Source organism: Gopherus flavomarginatus, chromosome 2 (assembly GCF_025201925.1).
Source record: "Gopherus flavomarginatus isolate rGopFla2 chromosome 2, rGopFla2.mat.asm, whole genome shotgun sequence".
NCBI classification, from domain to species: domain Eukaryota; kingdom Metazoa; phylum Chordata; order Testudines; family Testudinidae; genus Gopherus; species Gopherus flavomarginatus.
Genome location: NC_066618.1, coordinates 175,774,615 through 175,801,787, shown reverse-complemented (window position 1 = coordinate 175,801,787; position 27,173 = coordinate 175,774,615). Strand labels below are relative to the sequence as shown.

At 43.0% G+C, this 27,173-nt stretch overlaps 1 protein-coding gene across 3 annotated transcripts in view; it reads right to left on the bottom strand.

Annotated features, from left to right (window-relative positions):
* The window catches only part of MYLK4 (myosin light chain kinase family member 4), a 137,899-nt gene that overhangs the window by 10,487 nt on the left and 100,239 nt on the right, over nucleotides 1-27,173 (bottom strand). For 2 of the 3 annotated variants that reach the window (XM_050939947.1, XM_050939945.1), the window contains 7 exons: nucleotides 9,980-10,070; nucleotides 8,977-9,457; nucleotides 7,842-8,143; nucleotides 5,514-5,619; nucleotides 3,846-3,939; nucleotides 2,931-3,040; nucleotides 961-1,102 (listed from right to left, as the gene is read on the bottom strand). In XM_050939947.1, coding sequence (XP_050795904.1) covers nucleotides 961-1,102; nucleotides 2,931-3,040; nucleotides 3,846-3,939; nucleotides 5,514-5,619; nucleotides 7,842-8,143; nucleotides 8,977-9,457; nucleotides 9,980-10,070 — 1,326 coding nt within the window. The remainder of the gene's footprint in view (nucleotides 1-960; nucleotides 1,103-2,930; nucleotides 3,041-3,845; nucleotides 3,940-5,513; nucleotides 5,620-7,841; nucleotides 8,144-8,976; nucleotides 9,458-9,979; nucleotides 10,071-27,173) is intronic. The other variant, XM_050939946.1, reaches the window with a different exon arrangement.

Genomic DNA, 27,173 nt, shown 5'->3' with positions numbered 1-27,173 from the left:
TCTTTGCTGTAAACCTGGCAGATCATTAGGAAGTTTTATAGCTAGTCATAAAAGTAAGGGCATTTAAGCATCTCTCTCTTATTCCTCTCTCAACAGAGATAACTGACAAGTTTATTATTCAGCAAAAAACTTGGCCATGGAGAGGGATAAAGATCTGCTGCAAATGTGTGTCCTCACTAGACACACCTATACAAGTACTGATGTTTCATACTTGCAAATTAACCCATTAAAAATTAACTGGTCTCTGCACATATACTGCTACACCAAAATTTGCAGCATCTGCTTTTTTTTTTTTTAAATACACACACTAGTAGGAGTTTGTTTTAAATTGGTCAAAGGCAATATACCACCAATACTTTTAAATTTCATTTAATTTTTACCTCATTTTTAAAAAAAAGTTGTCACTAACCACAGCTTCCTTTGATGCTATTCATGCTCATGAATGGCAGTGCAGTCTAGACATTAGAATAGGATACTGGGTTTTCATTGTCTCTGACATATCTTATGACTTTGGGCAAGCCACTTAATCGCTTTGTGTTTCATTTTCCTCACTGATAAAATGGTGATAATCATGTTTACCTTTGTCACAGAAACACTGTCAGGTTGAATGAATTAATGTTTGTATGGTGCCTTGAGATGCATGAATGAAAGATGACACAGAAGTGCAAAATATTGTAGTCAGTAGCTGACTTGCTGGAAAATCATCCTCAGAAAGCTCAAGCCATGGGACTTGATGAGATCTTCTCAAGATTCTGATCTCATTTACGGTGGTAAAAGTCCAGAGTGATTTAATGGAAGTCAATGTGGTTAAAGTAAATTTACACTGAATTACACTGATTTAACAGAGATCATGATATACCATGGGAATCTACAGAACCTTAGGTGCCTTCGCTTAGGGAAATTAATTTCTATGGTAGAGGCCAAGTTGCTATTGCATAAAGCATGCATTTTGTTCTGTACCTTCAGGTCTAAATGAAGAATGTACATCTGATGCATGTATTGAATCCCTTGACAGATCTGTTTTGTGAACAAGATGGTATCCATCTCTGTTAAATTGTAGTTATCATCAATAATTCGGTCAAATAATTCTCCTCCATCCACGCTGCAGAGAGAAAAGTGGTAGAATAGTCACTGAGTTAAAATTCATGCCTTGAAATTAATGCAGAAGCTATATTGGAGACTGGTCCAAAATACCATTTTCCTGAGACGCTTTCACAGCTGAGCACAGTGAGATGGACCCAAAATATGAAGTTAGTATGCTGATCTGAATTTCCCTAAAGTTTCCAGCGGGATTGGCTCCTACAAACTGGTTCAGATCCATCCTGACCTGAATTTCCCCATGTTTGAGGGTGCCTGGATCCAGTCTACCAGTCTGGATCCAACTATCTGAGATGAATCCAAATCTAAAAGTTAGGACCTGAGCTCAATTCTCTTCTGTGTTAACATGGTTTTTGTGCCAGTGAAATCAGCGAAGTCATATCAGGATAAAGCTGAGGCAATGCAGTTGAGAATCAGGCTCCTGGATCTAGATCCAAACCACCCCAGACTTTGATGGATTTGGGATTCAAGATTCCAGTGTGAGCCCATCTCAACTCACAATGGAGATTTTTAAAATTTCTTCCAGCAGTCTAGAACACCCTCAGTTTAACACTATATTTTTTTGCAGAATTATAGCTTTTGCCATTTCTGAAGTATGCAGGCCAAATTGAGAAGCAAATCAAAGGCTTAGTCTACACTACGAAGTTTTGCCGCCATAGATATGATGGTTAGCAGCGTGAAAAAAATCAACCCCTCCTCACCCCCAGCAAATCCCCCAGTACAGATGCAACTATACTGACAGAAGAGTGCTACTGTTGTTGTGGGAGCTGGTGTAGCTATGCAGGTAGGAAAAGTCTTTTTGCCAGTTTATGCTGTGTCTGGACAAGAGGGCTCTGCTGGGATAGCTATACCAGTAAAGGCTGTGTAATCATGGGTGGCAGATAATGGAGGCCGGGGGAAGCTAAGCCTCCCCAAACCTCCGCTAATGCTCCCTATTGCAGCCCCAGTTCCAGAGGCCTCCAGACTGCTCTGGGAACCGGCAGGCCGGCCGGGGTTCAGGGCTGTTCCAGGCGCCGGCAGGGGTTCAGGGCTGCACCAGTAGGCCAGGCAGCATGGGGGGGGGTGGTCAGAAGGGGCAGAGCAGGGCGAGGCCTCGAGCAGAAAAGGCAGGGCAGGGGGCTATCCTCCTTGAATGGGGGGTGCATGAGCTGCCTATGTCTATAGTGTAGACAAGTCCTAAGTCTAAGAAAGTTCTGAAGAGTCCAAGCCAATATAACTTGCACCTTTTACCACCCCCCACCATGTGCATGATACACCAGTTTTGACTTCCTCTAGAGTCTAGACAACCTCTACCTGATTCTATAGTGCTGTGCAGCTGTTTTGTGCTTCACCACCAATGTAATCTGGCCCTCAAGATAACTTAACCAGCCCCAGGAGGATCAGGTCAATGTAAGGGTAATCCTCGGTGGCATAGAGCCAGCATGTATTTCTTGTCCTCTGGTAAGGCCGTGCATTCCCTCGCATAAATGGAAATTTACCCAGGCCTGTTTTCATGGATGACAAACAATACCACCTAATGGAAATTACAGAGAACTACATCCTGTGGCTCTCTCATCTAAAGCTCTCTCTCCCTCTCTCTCTCTGTGGAGTTTGAGTGATGGTGTAACGAGTACGGTGCCTTAAATCATCATGACAGCATTGAACAAGGTTTATGAATGACTACTCAGGAAAACTCTTTCTTTTAATATGGCTTCCTGTGACTCAAACTTTTTATATGATTTTTTCACCCGTGAGAAGCTCCACCTCTAGTTTCAGGAGAAACGGACATGGAATGCTGCAACCTCAGGAAAAGACGGAAGAGCAAAAAAAGGGAAGGAGAGAGATATACGTACTATTCCATGACCAGAACAATGTCATTTTTGGATTCAAAGGCATCATACAGCTGGATAAGATTTGTGTGGTTCAACTGGTTCATGACATTGATTTCATTCTTTACTTCTTCCTGTGAAAAGAGTAAGGAATATTATACTTGAGGCTTTTATAGCAGACACCTAACAAATTGAGGGGCATGGGCAAGTACATCATTCCCACATGCTCACCTGTGTCCACCAACCCCAGCATTCATCTTTGATGGCTGTTGTGCTGACAGGAATATTCAGACATGTTTAAGGTCAGAAGGGACCATTAGATCATTTGGTCTGACCTCCTGTATAACACAGGCTATATATGGTGATGTGACACTCAGTGATAATGAGCAGCAGTGAGGAGAGAGAGCTCTTGGCCTTGGTGGAAGTGAGGTCGGACTGATGAGGAAAATGGAGAAAGGCAGGCACTAGTAATGACACAGCTGCCACATAATAATGCCTGCTTGATTTTCCTCATTAAATGAAAGTGAGGGAAGTGCCCTGCGGTTTGCAGAATGGCCAGACAAATCGCTCTCCACTCTTATGCATTGGTGACTGAAGCCCAGAACATCCTTGCTATCAAGTCCAGCAAGATAATAGCAATTAATTGCAGCAGAGTGTGCAGTGCACGACAGAGAACACATGCAAAGTCAAAAGTTGACAAACATTTTCACTAAGAAAATGTAAAGAAAATTAACAAAGGAGAAAAAAAGGGAAGAAATGAAAAGACGTGAGAAAAAGTTGGAAAAGTGAAAATTAAAAAATAAAAAGATGAAAGAACTGAAAGGAGGTTGATAAGCTGGTTGCAGTCCTGGAGGGGAAGGGAAAAGAATCTACAAACCAGCTATTACCCAACTGGTCATGTGGTATTGATGGCATGGGGGCCATGCAGCCTATGCTTACCTTTTCTTTAGCACCTCTGGCTTTTATAATTTTTGCTGCTAACTTGAGACCTGTTGCTTTTTCTTCACATTTGTGCACTTGACCAAATCGCCCTCTAAGGGTGAAAGAAAAAAAGAACCCATCCGTCACCATTCAGTGTTAAACATGAGATAGGAATCCAGCATGGAGTCTGGATTTTAGACACTTCAGATTATTCTCCATCCAGCATTGGCAAATCCTGATGTACATATCACGCTGCATTTGAGTCTTTGGAATGCTATTCTATACACAAATAACACCTATTCCCATACATTTAGGTACATCAAAATCACACTCAGTTTTGATTGCTATTAGTCTATCCATTATTTAATTCACTAATATTCACTGATGAATGAAAGCCAGTTTATGACCTGCTTAGTCACATGAGTACTCCCAGTGAAGCCAATGGGACTATTTGTGGTGTGAGTAAGAGGGTCACAATCTTGCCCTAACTACACTATAACCAATCCGTTTAATGCATTCTTAGTTTTTTCCTTTTGAACATTCTCTTAACAAAATGTGAAACATGTTCCTGTTACATCATCTTCAGATACTTCCTCTTATTGGAAGGCAACGTAGATGGGCAGAATAAACTACTGTTCAAGTCCAGCACCTGCTTTTCTAAAAGAATACGGTGAATAGTCACAAACACCGCAGTGTCATTATGGTAGGCTGTAGTGATCTGAACCACTGCTAAAGGGTATGAGAGCATTTTTTCAGTGTAACTACAAAACAGCAGCCCAGACTAGGGAACCTACTAAGCTGTCATTTGGGCACTATCACAGCTATAATTTAGTTTCCACAAAATGTCATAAAACCAAAATATTTTGCATAATTTCACAACTGTGTCCCTTCCCTGCCTCCCCTGCCACCTCTTCCAAGAAAAATGGAATGAGGCTCGGGTCTTGTAGTTCTGGGACTAAAGGAAATAACAGTACTTTTTAAAGCTTCTTACAAACAAGTTGGGAGAGGGCTCAAGAGCCCTACCTGAACTGCCACAGAGGTGCCCAGCCCTGGGGCGGCTCCAGGCCCCAGCACACCAAGCGCATGCTTGGGGCGGCAAGCCGCGGGGGGCACTCTGTCAGCGCCGCAGGGACAGCAGGCAGGGTGCCTTCGGCGGCTTCCCTGCAGGAGGTCTGCTGGTCCTGCGGCTTCTGGACCTCAGGCACGGCTGCGGGAGGTCCGCCAAAGCCGCGGGACCAGCGGAACTCCCGCAGGCAAGCCGCTGAATGCAGTCTGCCTACAGTGCTTGGGGTGGCGAAATGTCTAGAGCCATCCCTGGCCCAGCCCCTGGTATCATGTTTCTTCTACAGTGTTCTTGCAAGTGGTGGCCAGCCTGGGAATGCCTAAGATAAAACTCTGTGTTGGAATGCACTATAATTCCTATCTGGCACTGATGCAGCAGCCTCAGGAAATTGTTTACATACCAAATATAAACCGAAGCATGAAGCCGCAAAAACCCACAAAAGTAGCATGATTTTAGTCCATCTCCAATTTACAGTTAGACAGCACTTTTGTGAGCTAGGCTTTAGCAAGGCGTGCTGCTTCCATTCAACTGTAACATACCCCTTCATTACAAGGCTATTTGCTATATTTTCCTGGTGGCTCAAGAAAACTCATTTTTGTGTTGACAGCGTTAGCTCCACTTACCCTCCCAGAACTTCATTCCGGTTGACTTCATAATAACTGTTGACCACTCCCTTTTTTGCTGAAACAATCCGGTGATCAAATGGCGCTGGAGGAGCAGGGCAATCGTCTACAAAAGACAAACCAGAGATCCGGCATGTTAGTACCAACATGCACAATTTATTACTTACATTAAATCCTGTTTCCTAATAAATAAAATGATCTACGGATTTAATGACCAGGTGGCAAGTTTTACTCACGGGGGTGTCTCTTTAGGACTTAGGGACAAATCTTATTCCCTGAGCATAGCCTGAGTAAATGTGATGTTTGTAAGGGAATTATCCAAGGGACTAGAAGAAAATGAGTCCACCCTTACCGCTATGGCAGAGTATTCCATCAATGAGACTGCAGTACCTAGGTTTTGGCCAGTGGATTCTCATAGAATTGGACCCGGTGGCTATCCTTGCGTTCCACTCCAAAGTCATTTTTCTATGAGCCTGCTGAAAAGGCCACTGTGGAGACATGCAGTTCACACGTTGCACCTTCCTACAGTGGTTCTGTGGCCTTTGCGGCCTCTGTCCTACACCCGTTTCTGCCTAGGAGAATTTCCTCTTTAGCAAGGCATCATTCATTCTGCTAATGTACTGCCAAATTCTGCACCAACTCTATTTGTGCCACCCCACTGAAGACACTCCCCATCCAGGAGACACCAAGAATTCATGTGTAAGCACACTGGGTGCACAAGCAGGTGAGGGCATATAGCTGTCCAGCATTACTTCATACCCACAATGGGGCATGAACAAGTAGATTGGGGATATCACCATGTTTTCTCTCACACACTTACTAGTGCCTAGAGGTTACCAATATGGTACCTGCTGTAACTTTTTAAAGGGGTAGTAAGAGCCATTGTTCAGTGCGCTCTCTTCTAGCCTCATCTAGGCGATTTGTCTGCCTCTGCCATACCCAATGCAGAATGTCTCTAGCCTCTATCACTTCAATAGTACAGCTTTTCATTCTCCCTTGCATGGCTATTGTTCCTAAAGGCCAGCTTTAGGGCTTATCTACATTAGGGAGTTTGCACGGGCATAACTACATAGATGCAAAGCTACCCTGTGGCATCTAAAGGTTCCAACAGTACAGTGGTAGGCACTGTACATACACATCATAAGTTCCTGCCCTGAAGAGCGTACAGTCTAAATAGAGAAGGCAGACAGAAGGCTGAAAGGCGAAAGAGAGGCAAAAGGTGAAATCACTTGCTGTAGGTCATAAACCCAGGTCACCTGAGTTGCATTCTAGTGCTCTATCCACTGCACCATGCAGCCTGACTGATGCAAAAATCCCTATTGTAGACAAGCCCTTAACCCCTAAATTTGTGTTTAGATTTTTGTGGGGTGACAAGTTTTTCATTTTATGCCCACATTGTTTGTCAATTGATTTATATTCCCTGGAATGACCTTTGGCTGACCAAGGTGACAAACATTTCTACCAAGGGGAAGAAGGGCTAGAATGGTAATGTTTCTATATGATCTCTTTGGTTTGGAATGCTGGCTGTCTTGCGTGTGGAACTTTTTGAGCAATTTTAAAACCATTCATTACTTCAGTGAAAATGATAAAAAAGAAATCCCATGACAGCATATAGTTGGCAGGAATCCTCTGGTCATTAATGTAAGACTGGATTGTCCTTATTCACAGGGCATGTCCATTTTTCCAGGACACCAGCTGTGTACCCAGATTTTTTTAATGTGTTAATAACTTACATGGCCAGTGAATTAGTTCATGGTCAAGGAACTGCAGAAAGCTAAGGCTCCTGGAATTTTGCCACCTACTTTGGATTCTGCAGGAGTTGAATTGCAGACTTTAAACAGGGGCCTTTGCATGTTACTGAGGCCTATAACATACAAAGAAGTTCTCTTCCTCTTGAGCAAGGATTTGATCCTGAAGAGCTGCAAACTCACAGTGTATAAATTTATAACAACATAAGAAAATAGGTTTCCAAGAGAAATTGAAAGATTCACAAAACATTACCATTTCTGGGCTAAAAAATGTTAACTTCGTAAGGGTTAAGGCCTGAAAGGACCAGTAGGAGCCTCTAGTCTGACTTGCGATATCAACTGCTTTCAGCCAGATTTTCCCAAGATACTTTATACTTTCCAATTCTCAGAACAGAATACCCTAAAAACAAAGATAAGGTCAGGTCCTCAGCTGATAAAAAAATTAACATAACTGTACTGAAGTAAATGGAGTGACACTGATTTGCAACAACTAGGGCTCTGGCCCCTATGAACAAATGATTTTGCTCATAGTTACGATACATATGTCCTTTTTTTTTTTTAAGCAAAAGCTATTTCCTACCAATTACAGTCACCAAATCTTCTATAGATGCCTCTGCTTGATTATCACTCTCTGTACCAGTGGAATCAGCTGCCTTTGGTTTGTCTTGTGGAGTATTTGGTTTAATGGCCTCTTTACGTTTACATTTGTCACCAGCACTCTCTGCGTCTACCCTGCTCTTTTTGTTGTCAGCTTTGATTAGACCTTCATCATTCACTCGACGCTTACTGCTGCCTCTATGCTCAAGCTGGCAGGTCTGCTCAGGGTTCTGGGAGAACGTCCCTGCTGGTTTGCTTCCTGTGCCTTTTTCACTGCCTTTACACCTGCAAGACAAAGCATTGCATTACATTGGAATAAACTTAAAGCAGAATGAACTTAGAACTAAAGGTGTGAAATTCCAGGGGCAGGCTGCATTTAAATAATATTTATTTATTTTTTGCTTTATTGTGTAAAGTAATAATGGTAACTAACTAGGGTAAGCTTCCTTTTGTAGAATAAAATAAACCTGACAGCAGCAAATTTCCTATTTCTGAAACAATGGCCTGAATTCTGCTGATTTCATATTTGACTATCAACCACATCTTTAAAGTAGTGGGAGAACTCTTTGTTTATAAAGGTCCTTGAGAGCTTGAGCCACTTATCTCTGAAGGTCTATAAATAATGCAGCACAGAAGAATTACAGTAAACAAGCTTAACAATTTAGTTCCCTGGGCAAGTGTCACAGTTTTATGTTACCACTTGTATTATTAGATATTGCAGTGCAATTCCAAACCAGTACACTCTCTATTCTAACCTTGCTTTGCTCACAAATTACATGGTATGGAACATAAACATGACACAGAAGGGGAGGATGCTTCTTAGAGATGAAGAACTGTTGAATATCCAGCTGCCCTTTCTTTGTTCTAGACCTTCTTTCTGAGCAAATGGCAAACATGTAAGACAGTACTGGTTTTGCCATGAGTGGCAGGTTGTCAATTTGGAGACAGAGCCAGTCTGTTAAACCCACTTTCATTTGGATATTGGGCTGGATTTATGGCATAGCTCCCAAATAAATATTAATAATATACTTACTTGATTTAATGCTTGAAATAAATGACTTTCTGGAATATGGGTCTTTAAGAATAGGCTAATGTACGCTTTGGGTTTTAAATCTTACCTTTGAAGCCGTGCATCTTGTCTCTGGCTTTCTGCTGGACGCTCATCATCCTCTGCCTCATCTTCATTTTGGGATGCAGTTGCTGATTCTTCCTCCTCTTCTCTACAGTGACCAGCATCATCTTCTTCTTCTTCCTCCTCTTGCCTTTCTTCTTCAGGCACTTGCTGTCCACCAGCCCTCTTCACACCTTCCAGGGATTCACTTTCCTTCTTTTCATCTTGCCCTGTTATCCTTTGGCTATTGTCATCAACAGCAACCTCTGCTCCTTGGCTCTTTCTTGTACTGAAGGATGTTAGAACAGAGCTGTTTGGGTGTTCCTTCTGGCTTTTCAAAGTTAAATCCTCTCCCTTGTCCTTTGGCCCTTGAGATTTGGGAGAACTCCTTTGAATCAAAAAAGCACTTGCCTTTTTAGTATTTTCCTTATTGAGCATATGGACCGTTTCTTTGTGAGGGCAGGACTGGTTTTCTTGGTTGGCTCCCTCTGGAAACAATCAGAGAATACCAAGCATATTAACTAAGGACTTATGTAATTACCATGATTTCCATTACTTACTGAGTAGGCACCTTCTTTTCTCCTCCACTTTCCAAGGTCAATGGAAATGTTTTCTAAGCAACAGTAATGGTCATGAGCTTTCAAGCAAAGTATAGTTTTTTTAAAAAACCCATTATATAAAGCACCTACAGATTCTTGGCCTTCAGATATAGCCCTTTCAGATATTTTTCTTACTTAAACTCATGGTGAACTAAGTCTAGTTTAATAAAATATTCAAGCAAAAGCACCTTCTTGGAAAGTTTATGACCATGTACAAAAGCAAGACAACACATAATGCACTAAAGGTAATAGAACCTTCAATATCTAGATGCCAACTGGGCAACCCCTACTCATGCTGGTGAGCACTTGTTCACAAGATTAGCCTCCATGATTTCAGCCAGACTATTCATATGAGTAAGTAAGGGTTCCACAACTGGGCTCTTAGACACTATGCAGAGTGAAAGCTCTAACCTGTGGAATCGGGTGGTTTCTTCTTTTTTATAGACTTTGTTCCCTTTGCACTTAAACATGACTTCTCCTTTTCTTTCTGATCCACGATGGCCTGTAGGAATGCAAGCAATACATTAGTCACGGTGCGCAGCATTCACATTGCACTGTTATTTGCAAAACTGCATTCTCTTTTTTGAACAGAACCAAACATTTTGCATGATTTGATTCAAAATCCATCTTTAAGTGTTATTGACAGTACTCATGATGTATTCAGTTTTAGGTGCTATCAACCTGATTCTGTTTGTACCAATGTAAATAAGGAGTAACTCCCTGGATTGAAATCAATGGAGTTACACTAATGTAAAACTCACATAGAAAAAATCAGAATCAAGCCCCATGAGCTGACAAACAATCCACAAGAAAAATAATTTACCAGCTTTTAAAAATTAGTTAATTGGTTAGTCTAAAACAAAGTTAATATTTATTGTGCTGGTAAAATATTCAGTAATAGTCTTACAATATCTGGTAACTTCTGTAGATGAGAGACACAAGCTTCCAAGCCACACAGAGCTCTTCTTCAGCACACCCGAAGAAGAGCTCTGTGTGGCTCAAAAGCTTGTCTCTCACCAACAGAAGTTGGCCCAGTAAAAGATATTACCACACTCACCTTGTCTCGCTAGTATCCTCGGACTAACATGGCTATAACTACACTGCATACAACATCTGGTAACAGCATTTTAAAAAATTTATTGCAAGCTGATAAAACAGTCACCAGGAATCAAAGGATATAAAACCATAATCTTAGCTGTGTAGCCTACTATGTCTATATTCTACAATGCTATACTGACATCTAGAGGACTTTTGTACTGAATAGACTTCCCATAAAACGTAACTATGATTGTTACATTTATAGTTATTTAATAATATATTTATGGAATTTATTCATTGTTTTTTCTTTAAACATTCTTAATGTACTAGTAAAATGGTAACATCACAATCTGTGACATAAATGATTCATTAATATTTAATTTTCCTCTGCTCCCTCCTAACTCTTCATAGTAAAAATGAAACATATTGTTAATCATAAAAATGGGTCCAAAAGGGTGTAAACAATTAGATACTTCCAAGTAATTTTCAGAAGGATTTGTTCCAGATTAGGGTGTTTCTCTGACTCTCTCTTTGAATCACCCACTAAAACAGCTTGATACCTATTTCTGCTGAGTATACTGGACCAGGCACCTAAACTTGCTTGCCTTATTCATGCAAGTAATCCTACTGTTTACTCATGGGAGTAAAATGAGCATGACTTGATACCAGAACTATATACACTCCCTGGTAGCTTCTTTATAGGATTTTTTTTATATATAAAACTAAATAGAACTATGCAGATAACAGGAACCAAATGAAAACTATATGTACTCTCTAAAGCTACTGTATCCAAAGCATACTGAATTCAACAGGAAATAAAGAGAAATTAAAAAAAGAAGAAATTGTATGAAAGGAGTTGGAAATGTGAGATACGCAGTTTGCATCCACAGCTAGCCTGGCTATTACAAAAAATTCGTATCCATAACAGACAGGGTATCTGTGCTATAAGAACTGTGACTGACAACTGTGAATACAGTTGTTCCTAGCAGGATTCAAGCTATAACATGAAGAGGGCTTAAATATGAGCACATAACTCCCCTCAAAAAACAAGCTGGAGCCTTGTCAGCTAAGATGCAAAATGAACCTAAATCTAAGAATGCTCCATGAATCTAAAGAATCATCATAAAGAATTGGTCATTGCTTGCTTTGGTTTTCTGCTCTGCAGTGAAAAGTGCTAAAAGAGGCAGGGCAAAACCTTATATCAAGAAGTTAATGCAATTACTAATGCACTCTGATTCCATTCCTAAGTATGCCCTCCTGGCAATGTTGATGAGGACACTGACTATAATCAAATAGTCAGCTGAGCAAATAACCATGCAAGTGGACTCCAAGGACTTTTTATACATGGAGCCAAATTTCGTTTCTGCATCCAAAAATAATTGCAGGTATACAGTGCTTTCTCACTAAATATTTTTGCCGTCTGCAGGTGTGAAAAATGGAAGGCAACTTTTGAAAATCTGCCTGGTAAATATTTGGATGATGCCGAGTATCTGCAACTGCATGACAGTTCCATAAATCACTACAGTATTTATTCAAACATAGTTTTTGAACGCCTATATTTTAGCAAGGGTTGAGGTCCTCATGCTCATTTAAATGAAAAAGCTAATCCAGCTGGTACAAAATGAAATCGATTGAAGCATTTACTTGCATCCTTTAGACTCAGTAAGTATGGGTTGTTTATGACCAATAAGTGGCACATGGTAAGGCCACTAGGTGAAATACAATTAATGCCAAGACTGGAAGGATGACAGAGAGTACCCATAGTATCTACGGGAACTTAAGCTGTACACTTACAGTTTTTGCCGTTACAGGTAAATTGTGCCTCTTGTTTGACTTGTCAAATCTTAGCTTAGGGGTAAAAATATGAATTTTCAGTCATTGCTTTTTCTCAAAGGGCCAGATTGTGCCTGGCTCCTGTAGAGCTGGCCAGGACCAGGGGGATCAGACAGAGTGTCCTTCAAAAAGGTTGGACCAGTTAGGGTGGTCAGGTGTCCAGTTTTTGACTGGAAAGTCTGGTTGAAAAGGGGACCTGACAGTGTCTGGTCAGATCTACTGACTGGACACCCAAAGTCTGGTTACTGCAGCTGGAGGAGGCAGGGAGGCACCAAGTCATTACCCATGCCAGCCCCTACTCAGCCAGGGCCAGCTCCTACCTGCATCAGGCGTCTGCAGCTCCCAATCCTGGCTCTGCAGGCAAGCGGGGGAGAGGCGAAAAGCAATGAGTGATGGAGGGAGAGGGAAAGAGGAGCAAATGAGGGGCAGGGCCTCAGGGATAAATGGCAGGGCAGGGACAGGGCCTTGGGGAAAGAAGTGGGGTGGGGTGGGGCCTCAGGGGTAAGAGGCAGGGCAGGGGAGACTTCAGCGGTGTACTCAGTTTTTAAATATTACAAAGTTGGCAGCCCTAGGACTAGTGGCTGTATTCTGTGGGATCTGCAGGAGGCACTGCACTTTTCTGAGGCACATGTTCCTATTGGGAGTGTGACTCCTCTGCATTCCAAGGCAAAGCAATGTCTTAACACTGAGATTTTCAAAGGAGAGGGAATTGCAATAGGATCTGAACATCTAACTCTGTTAGACTCCTTTGAAAATGTCATCCTAAAGGTACAACTAATTCCTCTGCAATACCCAAAATGTAATTGCTACTGTACTGTGGATACCTACGGATCCTATTTGCCCCATGAAATACTGTTTCCTGAGCTGTTAAGGGTGCTTCTAGGGATCCCTTTAATCCAAACCTGTATAGGGAGGTTTTAGCCTTTCATCTGGGTGATTTCTTCTCTCACAATTTCTAAAATTATAGGAAACAATTTTCTTAGTCTTGGGTTCCTACAGTCTAAAGCGTCTCGGACTGGCATGGAAATTATGCACACAATTAAAAAAAAAGTATTTCAGATGCACAACAAGGTTTACAGCATATCCTGTTCCCCCACACCCCATCTACAGGAGGCTAAATCTTCCAATGCTGTTTTCATTCTTCATCCAGAATTGCCCCAAAGGGAAATATTAAAGGTTATATTTTGTGTGCCTAAAAATATGCACAAGCAAAAAGGTGTGTGCAGGAACACAAGTTAGGGTAATCCAGTCAAAAAAAAAAAATTCCAGGCATAAACTTTTGCTTTCAACATTCACCATGTTCAGGCTCCATGTAACACAGACAGAGTAAGAGCATAGGTGATGGCAGCAGCAGCAGAATAACATGGGAGCAGAATAAAGACTCTTTATGAACCTACAGTATGGAATGATGCATAAGACTATTTTCAGAAACTATTCAGAGTTGCATTAGAAACTCTGTGATGAAAAAAAATCATAGTAATTAGACATTAAGCAATCATAAAAGATATAAATATCATGCATTTTAAAGCAATTTCAGATTCAGTCAGAAATTAATGTAATGCTTTTTATTAACATCTGACTCCTTTTTAATGAGCTGTGCTGTACTTAAATTCTTTCTTTATACTGCACCATGGCTAACATTGGAATGTTTTTCTATCTAACTTTCAACTTTTTTTACTCACCTAATAAAAACCTTTGATTTTCTTCCCACTGCAGGCAACCTTATAATGAATGACTTCATGAAGCAGCCCTAAAGTTTTAGTTAGATCTCCTTTGTGACTCCATCACATTTCTTCTGATGCCAAAAGGTACTATTTCATTGCTTCAGTTTGATCCCATTCAACAGGTTGCAATATATAGAGATTTGCATAAGCAAAAGTACATTTTCTATTCATTGACTCATAGGCCTATAGACTTCGAGGTCAGAAGGGATGATCATGAGCATCCAGTCTGACCTCTTGCATATTGCAGGCCACAGAACCTCACCCACTCACTTCTGTAGTAGGATCATTACTCAGGCTACGATTTAGTCACAGGTATTTTCAGTTAAAATCATGGACAGGTCACTGGCAATAAACAAAAATTCATGGCCGTGACCTGTCCATGACTTATATTATAAACCCCCCTGACTAAATCTTGGGGAGCCATTGCTGGAGGGGAGCCAGGGGGCTGCTGCTGCAGGGAGGGGAGGCTGGGGGGGCGGGCAGGGCCAGCAGCACTAGCTGCCAGGGGGCCGCCGAGCAGCAGCTGCTCCAGCCGCCTGGGGACCGCTACTGGGGGCTGTGACAGCGGCTGCTCCGGCCACCCCAAGGACTGCTTCTTTGTTGGTCCCCAGGGCCAACCCCACCAGCTGCTGCTCAGGCAGTTCCAGGGCCAGCTGCCCAAGGACCAGTGTTCCCACTAATTTTTCCCACTTATGTGCAGAATGAATTTTGTTATGTGCAACTATATGGAGGTGATGCGGCTGAGGGGTTCAGAAAGTGGGAGGGGGCTCAAAGCTGGGGCAGAGGGTTGGCAGGGGTTTGACGGCTCTGGCTGGGGTGCAGGCTCTGGGGATAGGGGCTCAGGGCTGGGGCAGAGGGTTGGCAGGGGTGTGATGGCTCCAGCTGGAGGTGCGGGCTCTGGGGTGGGGGGGGGGTGATGAGCTCATGGCTGAGGCAGTGGGTTAGGATGTGGGATGGGGCTGGGGGAAGGGCTCTTGCTGAGTACGGGCTCTGGAGAGGGGCTGGGGATGAGGGGTTTCCGATGCAGGCTGCCCTGGGGCTACAGCAGGGAGAGAGGACTCCCCCTGGGGCTGAGTTGGGGCAGGGGAGGGGCGCCTTTCCCCTGGTCATGGCAGGTCCCAGTTGGGCAGGTTCCCTGAGCACCTGTGTGGCACTAAACAAGCTGCTGCACAGCTTACAGGGAACTTAGCTGGGGACCACCTGAGCAGCAGCTGGTGGGGCTGGCCCCAGTTACTGCCTGAGCAGCAAGTGACCCAGGTCCCATGCCGCAGAGGAAGGAAAAAACACCCAGGGTCTCTGTCAATCTGATCTGGGGAAAAATTCCTTCTCAACCCCAAATATGGTGATCAGTTAGACCCTGAGTATGCGGGCAAGACCCACCAGCCAGACACCTCAGCCAGACACCTTGGAAAGAATTCTCTATAGTGACTCAGAGTTCTACCCATCTAGTGTCCCATCTCCAACTGTTGGAGATACTTCCTAATAGTAATGGATAGACGTTATTAGTGTCTGTATTAGGGACGTCCAAGATAGTTTACATAGATTTATTAGGATTGGATATCCAGCTTTTATGTAAGAGCTGAACATTATCCATGAATAGACATGATTGAGTTACTTGATCTGTGTGATGACACTGAGTACTTGAGTTATCACCCAGTGTTATGTCATGGACTTTGTTACATAAGCTTCGGCATGTAGGCTCTCTACATGTACATAATTCTATATGTAACTAGTTGTATGTGACTGAATCGTCAATATACTAACTTTTGGAATCAGAACATATGTATGCTTTCTTTTCCTGAGAAAGTATTTGGCTCCGTAACTCTCTACCTATCCTGGAACAGCTGGAATCCACTCTCTCCACTTTCATTTCCCTCCTCAAAGCACTTTTTGTCTGCAAAGACAGGCAGTGTTAAATAACCAGTGAATGAAATTCTGATACTTATTATATACATGAAACAAAACACACACACCCACACTCCACTGTCATATGGTGAATCTGCTTCCATGTCTGATAGCACTCAGTGTAACTGAATAATTACTTATTGCTTGTCTACCGAGGCTGTAAGCACCTAGATGCAGAAATCTTCTCTCTTTCATGTTCTTTACAGTGCTGAGAGCACTCTAAAATAAATAATTATTCTGTATATGCTAATTTCAAGTCATAACATCTATTCAGTCACATCGAATGTGAAGTATGATTCCATACTAGGATATACATGAGAATGCATATGTGGCCAACAGCCCTGAAATAACTTGGCAATAACTAACAGAATTTACTAGGCAGATATTGCTGCAAGGAAATTTGCATCAAGCCACCCATCAAATACCAGGAAATCTTTGAATGCACTTCACTGGATTCAAGCTTAAAGAACAAAAAATCAAGAGGACAAAAACATCAAATATATATGAGTAAACAAATATATTGCAGTCCATCAAGACTAAAATGATGATCATCACTGTCTGTCTTTGGAGACAAAAAGTGCTTTGAGGAGGGAAATGAAAGTGGAGAGAGTGGATTCCAGCTGTTCCAGGATAGGTAGAGAGTTATGGAGCCAAATACTTTCTCAGGAAAAGAAAGCATCACATATGTTCTGATTCCAAAAGTTAGTATATTGACGATTCAGTCACATACAACTAGTTGTTACATATAGAATTATGTACATGTAGAGAGCCTACATGCCGATGCTGATGTAGCAAAGTCCATGACATAACACTGGGTGATAACAACTTGCTCAAGCACTCAATGTCATCACGCAGATCAAATAACTCAGTCATGTCTATTCATGGATAATATCATAAAGATATGTTATTAAAGATATCAGCAGTTCAGTGCACTTCTAATACTCTTACAGTAAAACCACAGTTGGAACCATGCCTAAATATAGCCCCAATAACTCAAGAAGGAGGGTAGCAATCAGGATGGGAGATCAAAGACAGCCTAAAGGAAAATGAAGGCTCTTAGTAAATTTTTCAACATGCAAAGCTAACAGTTGGCTCTAAAATACTGTATGTAATGTCTATTTTACTGTGAAAATCTAATTTAGAAACATGCAGAGTGGAATTGGCATTTTTCAAGACAGCTCTCATAAAGGGCACTGGATAGCTACACTGCCCCAGGGGCGGGGTTGGGACCGAATTATGACTGAGAGTCACAGTTCAGTCATGACTTTCCCTTTGCTCCGACTGGAAAAAAGCGGAACCAGCCTTTTTCTTCCACAGCTTATCATAGAATCATAGAATATCTTATCTCTGCCAATGCACAGGCTTAGCTGTATTGGATGATGAGTGAAGCCAAGTCTCTGTCCACTTCCTGCTCCTGCCTGCCCACTTCCCATACACCTGTATGGGACAGGGAGAAGTGATCCAGTGGCAACCACTCTTCTACCTTCCCTTCCCTCCTCTGCTAGGGAGGATCTCCAGCAAAGTGAGTAGCCTGCATATGGGAGTAAGGGGGTTCTTTATGCCCTCCTAGGCATCCAGGCTCACAGTCTGAGTCTGTAGTCTGTAACATGCACTCTGATATATTAAAAGAAGCACAACACAACTTGTTTGTAGTAATAATAATGTAAGCAGAGTCAGGATAAGCTCTACCCTGACATCTGGTGGAAAGAATTTCAGAGAGTGTATTTGCATAGGCATGCCTACCCTATCCCAGACTGCCGAGCTGTGGGACTGCTTGGTGACAAATGACTCACCCTCAGTTGGGTGGTACTTGCTAGACAAGGGACATGGGTTCCGAAACCCAGTGAATTGAGAGAGGCTGGGGACAGGTATCTGTGCCTGGTAGTGCAGTCTCCTTGTGGAGCCAGAAGCACCAGTTCCATCCCCTCCTCCCCCCACTGTGGAATGTCAGAGTTGATTTTTTTTATTCCCTCAAGAATCTAAATACAGGTTACTGAGCTGAACTCACTTTGGACTAATGGTGCACTAGCACTGGGGCTCCCCCACTAAGAGCTGAGATCACTAAGAGTTGAAATCACTAAAGAGCTGAAATTGCTGAGCTGAGAGCACTGAGTACTGTGCTAACTAGTGCGGTAGCCTGAAGCTATACTGTGGAACAGAGCAGCTGACGGAGTGGAGCAGTTGTGGGGACGGCTGGAGCAGATCACGGGACAGCTGGTGGAGCGGAGCGGCTGGCAGAGCGGAGTAGCTGTGGGACGGGTGGAGCGGCCCACAGAGCGATCGGAGCCGAGCAGTTTGCAGAGAGAACTGGAGCAGCTCATGGAGCAGAGCAGCTGGTGGAGCGGAGCTGTTTCTGAGGACGGCTGGAGGAGCAGCGTGGAGCGCCTGGTAAAGCGGAGCAGTTCGTGGAGAAGGCAGAAGCAGAACCCACGGAGAGGCAGGGCAGTTGGCCCCAGACCATGTAAGGTGCCCCTTTCTACGCAGGCTGGGGGGGAGGGGCCTCTACAGATAAACTCTCGAACTCTGGGGTGGCATTGACCAGAGACTTTTGGGTTGTTGGACTTTGGGGTGATTGGACTTAAGACCCTAAGGGGAAAAAGGACAGTGCCAAACGTACTTGGAGGTGGGTTTTTGTTTATGGTTTGTGTTATAACCCTGTTTGTGGTGTTTCTCCAATGGGATGCCACATTGATTCCTTCCTTTATTAAAAAGATTTTGCTACACTCAGACTCCATGCTTGCGAGAGGGGAAGTATTGCCTCCTAGAGGCGCCCAGTGGGGTGTGGTATGTGAGTGTCCCAGGTCACTGGGTGGGGGCTTGAGCCGGTTATGCATTGTGTTACTGAAACGGAACCCCTGGATACTGAACCCGGCCCTTGTTGCTGCCAACTCAGAGGGGCAGAAGGGTTACAATAATAATGATGATGAACTGCTTTTAAACATTTTGATATTCACCATGAACACTAGTCACTATCATTTCAGAGAGCAGTCATCTGTAGGTGGATTTTAAAAATAGTTGATGAAGATACTTCCAATGGCTCTGGAGTGTATGCAATAGTACAGAAACAGCAGCCACTGGAATCAGTGGATACTGACTTTTGCTATGACCAGAGTATTAACCATGTGTAACCCTCGTCTATGTCAGGTGACTGGGACTAGGAAATAAAATCAATCTATTACCATCATTTCTACATGTCAGACCTTTATTACAAACACCTTGGTATATCGCTATTTACATGGGCCCACCAGCTGCATGTGCACCTAAATCACATCATGAAGAACTTGCTCTGTACAGTACTCCAGAATTCTCTACGAAAGGGCTTATTTCCCCCTGTGGACTGCAACTTTGTCTCAGCTTATGTTGGACAGGATGGATGAGAAGAGATCCATCTTGAAAGCCAAGCAATAGTGGCCATTTTCTTACTATAGTATAAAAAACATTGAGTTTCCTCTGTCAGACCACTTCAGGCAATCTTTTGCTACAAGAGCAATTAAGCAGCTGGCCTTGTTAGAAGACATTCCTCAGCTTTACTGATTCATGTGAGTCAAGCATGCATCGTCATGCATGGCAGGTATGTCCAGATTTCTTCATAGGCTGTTTTAGGAGAAAGCTTGCTGTAGGGACTTTTCCAAATGGTTACAGACTTCAAAACCATCCCCAACATCTTTGATGATTCCTTTTTAACTAGATTTCCACACACAGGCTGGCTTCCTAATAATACACTTTATTTTATAAGCAAAGGGTTTTTTGTTTGTTTGTTTCTTTTTAAAGATCTGGGATTTCTTTATTTTCCCTATATAGGCACACCCTTTTTCCTGCAGCACTTCACCATGGGGGCAACAGAACTCTGAATGGAATGTGCTTGGAATGGCCCCAGGGTCCACTGGGGCTGCTGCACAGCCAGTCTTTGCTCCTCATGAGCAGTGTGTTTGTGCAGGACGAAGGATGTTGCCAGAATGACAGCAAATTAATTTAACTTAAAGAAACTACTCTTGTCATTGAAAGCCAGCATGGTAGAGACCCAGCAATGAAGTGAAATTGCATTGACAATCCAAAGAAAGATGGGCATATTGAAAGAAACATTCAAACGTATTATACATTACACTTACATAACTAGCTCGCTCCCAGGTGGGCTGTCACCTGAGAATCTGTTAATTTCTAAAAGCTGGTGGCCTGCTAAAGGAGGATTTCCCACACCTGCGAGGGGGGAGCAGATCCCAAGTCCATGTTGCCTATCCCAAGTCCATCCTGCCCCTACCTCCTCACTTCCAGGAGCTCTCTCTTTCCCACCTGCCTAGGCTCCTGACATAACCTGTCTCCTTTCATCACCAGTTCCCAGCTGCTTCTTATCTCAGAAGGTCATTCTAGGCTTGAGGAAGAGTCATAATGGACCCCCAAAATGGTGTCCATTTTCTTAATGTGCTGTAAATTATTGCACAGCAATGTATCACAAAAACCTAGGGAAATTAGCTCATGATCTATCTCTTCTTACATGAAAGACCAGCTCACTCATTCTCAGTGTGTTGCATGGAGAAACTTTTAGGAGCCACACATTGTCCTCCGACCAACCTGCAGAGATTCAGCAGAAAAATTAATACAGCCTGGGTCTGTATTAAATTTCCCACAGAGCCATTTTCTATGCTAAGAAGACTTTAAGGGGGGATTCTGAGGATGGCCTCAGAACATGGAGCCCAGCAATGTCACCGGGGGCCTTGAAGCTGGTGTGGAGACACAGCCAGATCTGAAACTTGTGGCCTGTATCCTCTTAAAACTTTTGTGGTGGAAAAAAGGGGTCATCTCCGACCCTGAAGGAAGAGTTTTGAGGAAACTCCAAGAAGTTCCCTTATGGAGTTTTCATTCCCCTAGTCTGCTTTCATGCAAAGGAATAAGTTACTTGTGTCTATAACTAAGTTGTCTATTTTCCTGTCCAAGGATCTTCGAGACAGTCATTTGTTCTGTTCAAGATAATTCTTCCCTTCTGTTCAAAGAGTAGAGAGATATATCTATTTTTCCTACAAGTAACTTCAGCCAGTCAGGACATGACTTAAATTAGATGATGAATGACAAGAGAAGTGTTTTTATCTAGATATGTTGTGAAAAATAAAGCATAACCCATAGCATTGGTGATACTTCTTTGCTCATTTTTCTCCTATAATTTTTATCAATCTAGTTCAATAAAGACAAATGCAAAGTGCTCCACTTAGGAAGGAACAATCAGTTTCACATATACAGAATGGGAAGAGACTGTCTAGGAAGGAGTATGGCAGAAAGAGATCTAGGGGTCATAGTGGACCACAAGCTATATATGAGTCAACAGTGTGATACTGTTGCAAAAAAAGCAAACGTGATTCTGGGATGCATTAACAGGTGTGTTGTAAACAAGACACGAGAAGTCATTCTTCCGCTCTTCTCTGCGCTGGTTAGGCCTCAACTGGAGTATTATGTCCAGTTCTGGGCACCGCATTTCAAGAAAGATGTGGAGAAACTGGAGAGGGTCCAGAGAAGAGCAACAAGAATGATGAAAGGTCTTGAGAACATGACCTATGAAGGAAGGCTGAAAGAATTGGGTTTATTTCGTTTGGAAAAGAGAAGACTGAGAGGGGACATGATAGCAGTTTTCAGGTATCTAAAAGGGTGTCATCAGGAGGCGGGAGAAAACTTGTTCACCTTAGCCTCTAATGATAGAACAAGAAGCAATGGGCTTAAACTGAAGCAAGGGAGATTTAGGTTGGACATTAGGAAAAAGTTCCTAACTGTCAGGGTAGTTAAACACTGGAATAAATTGCCTAGGGAGGTTGTGGAATCTCCATCTCTGGAGATATTTAAGAGTAGGTTAGATAAATGTCTATCAGGGATGGTCTAGACAGTATTTGGTCCTGCCATGAGGGCAGGGGACTGGACTCAATGACCTCTCGAGGTCCCTTCCAGTCCTAGAGTCTATGAATCTATAATCTGTTTCTTTAGGTTCCTACATGGCCCCATCAGTGCAGCATCCCAGTTCTTTTCCTTTCCATTTCATTTACAGTCACAGACCTAGACTAGAAATAGTTCTTGTAAATGAGCCCTTTGTTGCTCACGGTACAAATCAGCTGGAGACCTCTTACTTTGCAAAACCCAGTGTCCTTTTATTTCCCTGTGTTCGTTCCTGCCACCATCTATATACAACTCTGTACAATTCAATAGGAGTTAGGTAGCCACCCAGGGGACAGCTAGTTCCTGTTGCTAGCTAGAAGCAACAGTTCCTTACTCCTCCTCCCGTCCCCGTCCCCGTCCCCGTCCCCGTCCCCGTCCCTCCCTTCCTTCCCACTTCCTGCCTGCCTGCCTGCCTGCCAGCTTTATAGGCCTTCTCCCCAGGAGGCTCACAGGTGATTACTCTTAGGCTCCTTTAATGAGCCTGTCATAAACAGATGGTTAAGGGTTAATGCCTCTTTTACCTGTAAAGGGTTAAAAAGTTCACCTAGCCTAGCTAACACCTGACCAGAGGAACCAATGGAGGAACAAGATGTTTCAAAAGGAAAGAGGGAAGTTTTTCCTTTGTTTTAGAGTTTCAGTTTCAGCCGGAGTGAGAAAGATCAAAGAACCAGCCTCTTATCAGAGCAGTAAGTTTTAGAAAGGGATAAATAGGTTTATGTTTATTTTCTTTGTAACTTGTCTTGGTACCATTAGGGAATTATCAAAATTGGGTATTTGGGTATTTTTTTTTTTGTGTAACTAAATTTGTGCCCAGGGGAACATCTGTGTTTTAAATCTGTTGTCTGTGAGAGTAGCTGGTATGCTAATCTCTCCCAGAGGGTTTCCTTTTACCTTTCTTTTCTTTAATTAAAAGCCTTTTTCTTAATACCTGATTGATTTTTCCTTGTTTTTTTAGATCCAAGGGGGTTGGATCTGGATCCACCAGGAGTTGGTCGGAGAAAGGGAGGGAGATGGTTGATTTCTCCTTGTTTTAAGATCCAAGTGGTTTGGATCTGTGTTTACCAGGGAATTGGTGAAGTCCCTCAAGACTACCCAGGGAAAAAGGTGGTACTTGCGGGTGGTGGCAGTGATACCAGATCTAAGCTAGTAATTAAGCTTAGAAGTGTCCATGCAGGTCCCCACATCTGTACCCTAAAGTTCAGAGTGGGGAAGGAACCTTGACAGAGCCACACCCTGCCAGCTCCAATCATTTCCCCTTGATGGGAGCTGCGCTAGCAGGTTCTGAGCTAACAGGGGCTGATTCAGTGCCTCTTAGGCCAGCACCCTGTTACAGTCCTACAATATGTATCTAATTATGTCTGAGTTCTGCTGACTTTTTTCTCCTCTTATATGCTTCAGCCTTATCCCTATTGACAAACAAAATGGAACAGCTTAGCAGCCCCACTATCAAGCCATTAATGCATTTCACCATTACATTCATTTTTTCACAACCCAATATGTTTTCTAACAAATTCATGGTAACTGGAACCTTGGATTCCCTGCCCAACGTTCACTTTGCAGTGGGTTCTCTGCTTTCATCTATCAGACTGGGCTCACACACGTAGAAGGTTATAAAGGTCTGGATTCAAAATGAACCTGATTGTCTCAATACTTGGAAGTCACTGCAGCCCCCAGTGTGGTTTGGGTTCCCAGGGGTTTGTAAATGTTTATTCCGGTTCATGGTGGTTCAGTGGGAGCAGAAATAAATTTAGCAGCCATTTTGGAAGAGGAAAAAGGTCTGAGGACCATGAAAAAGTGATATATTGCCCTTGTAAAGCAATGTTCAGCCTGTTTGAGAATGAGTGGCTTCTGGCCTGTTAGTTCACGTAAGATTTGCCTTTCTTGATCCAATTCCCAGTACAGCCTGACTAATCTGGACTATGCAGAGCTGATGAAGACCAGGCTAAAGAGACACCTCATCACTGCCACTCACCTGGCTGCTCTGACTATTCCTTCATTTAGGGGAAACTGCGGGGTCTCTACAGTATGCAAGCCCTCTGCCAAGGGCTGAATTTCACTTGGAATGCATATAATATCTCTGCTGCTATACCACAGATATCTTTATAAGGTATGACAGCGGGCATGTGTGAGTGTAAGGAGTTATCTAATCCCCCATCCCACCACCCCTCTTTTTTGGAAAATCTTCTCTTTGTTTTTGCAAAAACATTTAAAGACCTAACTTGTGCATCCATTCTGCAGCAAACACTCTGTTGTCCTCCCTAGGGAAGAGAAGATTCTATTTGCCCCAAAATCAATAATTGGCAGCCCCAAAGCAACAGGTTCAGCAGAAGAAATGTACAAACCCAGCTGAAAGATCTTTTACTAAGTCTCACTATACTTAACAGACAGCTAAATTAAAAGTCTGGGATGAATATGTGTGTATTAAGTTCTGCTATTGTTCACTGGGTTGTTTGATAATTTCACATGATGGTCCTTTTATAATAAATCATGCACACGCACAGAATAAGGTAACAACAAGCCAATATATATATATAAAACAACCAAAATATTAAATGTAATAATATCATCAGGGCAAATCCAGAAATGCTTACTCGGTCCTTACTCTAGTCCAGGGGTCGGCAACCTCTGGCACGCAGCTCGCCAGGGTAAGCACCCTGGTGGGTCAGGCCAGTTTGTTTACCTGCCGCATCAGCAGGTTTGGCTGACCGCGGCTCTCACCGGCTGCGGTTTGCCATTCCAGGCCAATAGGAGCGGCAGGAAGTGGCGCGGGCTGAGGGAAGTGCTGTCCCCATTGACCTGGAGTGGCGAACCGCAGCCAGTGGGAGCCGTGATTGGCCAAACCTGCCAATGAGGCAGGTAAACAAACTGGCCCGGGCCACCAGGATGCTTACCCTGGTGAGCCGCATGCCAGGGGTTGCTGACCTCTGCTCTAGACAAACCTCTATGGACGCCAATTAATGTCAGTGAGTCAGTCTGAAGACTAAGTGTGGGAGCGAGGGAAGGAGGTGGTGCTTCGTGAACAGGGAGAACCTGATGAGACAAAAAGTTATTTGACTTTTTGCTGCTTCCCCTTCTGGCAAAGGGGAGTGCTGCTGACTGATATTGGATAAACAGTGCAGCTGTGAGCTGGGGATGACGCTCATTGAACAGGCTTTGTTGGAGCAGGATTAGAATGTCTTCCAAGCAGGGGCTTCTCTTAAATACTTGGAAGTGAAATAGTGATGGTGGGGTGGTCTTACCCCTCTGCCTCCTCCCAGTCTCTTTCCTCTGGTTATGGTGGGGCAAGAGAAACAGAAACCTCTGCCTGAGAGAGAGTGACAAAAGTCTGAGTAAAGGCTCCAGGACTTAGTTTATTGCAAATTTTCAATGTTCCTAAAATATCCATACACTTATTTCCAAAGTCTGTCCTTGTGACATCTTCTGAGTGTCTCATCAGCAACTTCAACTTAGCATGGCCAAAACAGAACTCTTATCTTTCCTTCCAAGCTTCTTGCGCATCCGCCCTGTTCCTCAGGCCTCTAGCCGGGGGAGGTTATCTTTGACTCCTCCCTCTCTCTTGCCCCACACTCCCAGACAGTGTCCAAATACCTCCACTCCTCTGCCAAAACATTTCAAGAGCCCACACTTTTTTTCTCTCTCTCTCCACACAGCTAATGCTCTTATTCAGGCCCTCATAACCTCCTCCTTTCGGTTGTTCCTAACACATTCCTTGCCCCATCCACTCCACTGAAACCCTGCTGTTGGCACACCTTCCTAGTCCTCACTCTGACCACATTACTCTGCTCATTCGATCCCTCTGCTGGCTTCTCCATCTTACTGAATCCAATTCAAGCTTCTTTTCCACCCCTTCCAGGCCTTTAGCAACTCCTCCTCTCTCTACGTGTCCTCCCTCCTCTCTTTGTGTCTTTCCGTCTCATTTTGCTCAACCTGCCAAGGATGCCAGTCTCACTTGCCCATTTGTCATCTTCTCTCACACGCATCTCTGGGTCATCTTCCACGCTCTCTTATGCCTGGTATGCTTCCCTGAATTCATCAATAAAGGCTACTACTCTCTCAACGTTTGTCTTACTCTATACTTCTACAGCATTTGGCACCATGGGGCCCTGATTCTGACTGGGCCCTAGGGGTGTTACCACACTTCATCAGCATCATGGAGCTGATTCTGTTCTTACTTACAACAATGTTACACAAGTGTGTAACTCCACTGACATCTATGCAGTTTTACTTTTGGTTTACACCAGTATGAGGACAATCAGGTCCCATGTGTCTAGCTTTGTAGCACGGTGTTTTACACATTAAAAAAAAGTTACAAATAAAAACTTGGATACTATAAATAAGTAACATTTTTTCCACCCAATCAGCATACATCTCATTAATGAAGGTGACAGTACCAAGGTGAAAGCCTTTTTTGTTTATTAGAATTTATTTAATGAGGCCAGTCCAATCTGACAGTCAAAAAGATCCTTCCTGTAAAAATATGATTTGTCGTTTCATTATTTTATACAGCAGTAGTTTTTCCATCCAGTTATGGGTATTCTCTGAAAACAAGTTTGCACAAGGACACCGGGGAGAATTGGACTAATTGACTGGAAGAAAGTGCTTTATGAGCTGTTCCTCTGTTGCCCTTCAGACTCCATTAGCCTCTACTAAGCTACATACATTGGCTCCAGCACTACTTATTTAACTAGGAAGTCGAGCTGTTGAAAGATAGCTAGGCATCTGGTTAGCCACTCAGGGAACATTCTGAAGTAATATGGGGTACTTCTCAATACAAGTAGCACCATATCCTGTTAATAACTTCATGCATTTTTTCCCTTTATTAAAAAGCTTGTGATATTGAAGAATGGGTCTTCTAATGTATGAAACCCTAAAAAGTTTATACCTTTAAACAAAATGAAAATTAAAGCAGCAAAGGATTTGGGAACACCCATTTTAATTCATTGTAATGAATGTTAATGTTGAAAATAACTTGTCAAAATAATTTTATAAATCATCTAAACTTAAGAGGCTAATATCAGTGTTACCAGATCTAAGCACAATGAAACAAGCTTACAGGAGTGATCCAAAGCCCATTATTGTTAATGGAAGTTGTTTCATAGATTCCAATGGGTTTTAGATCAGGTTCATGGAAAACCTAGCAAAGCTCTATTTCTAGTGAAGAGGAGTAAAAAGTTTTATTTCAGGGGATTTTT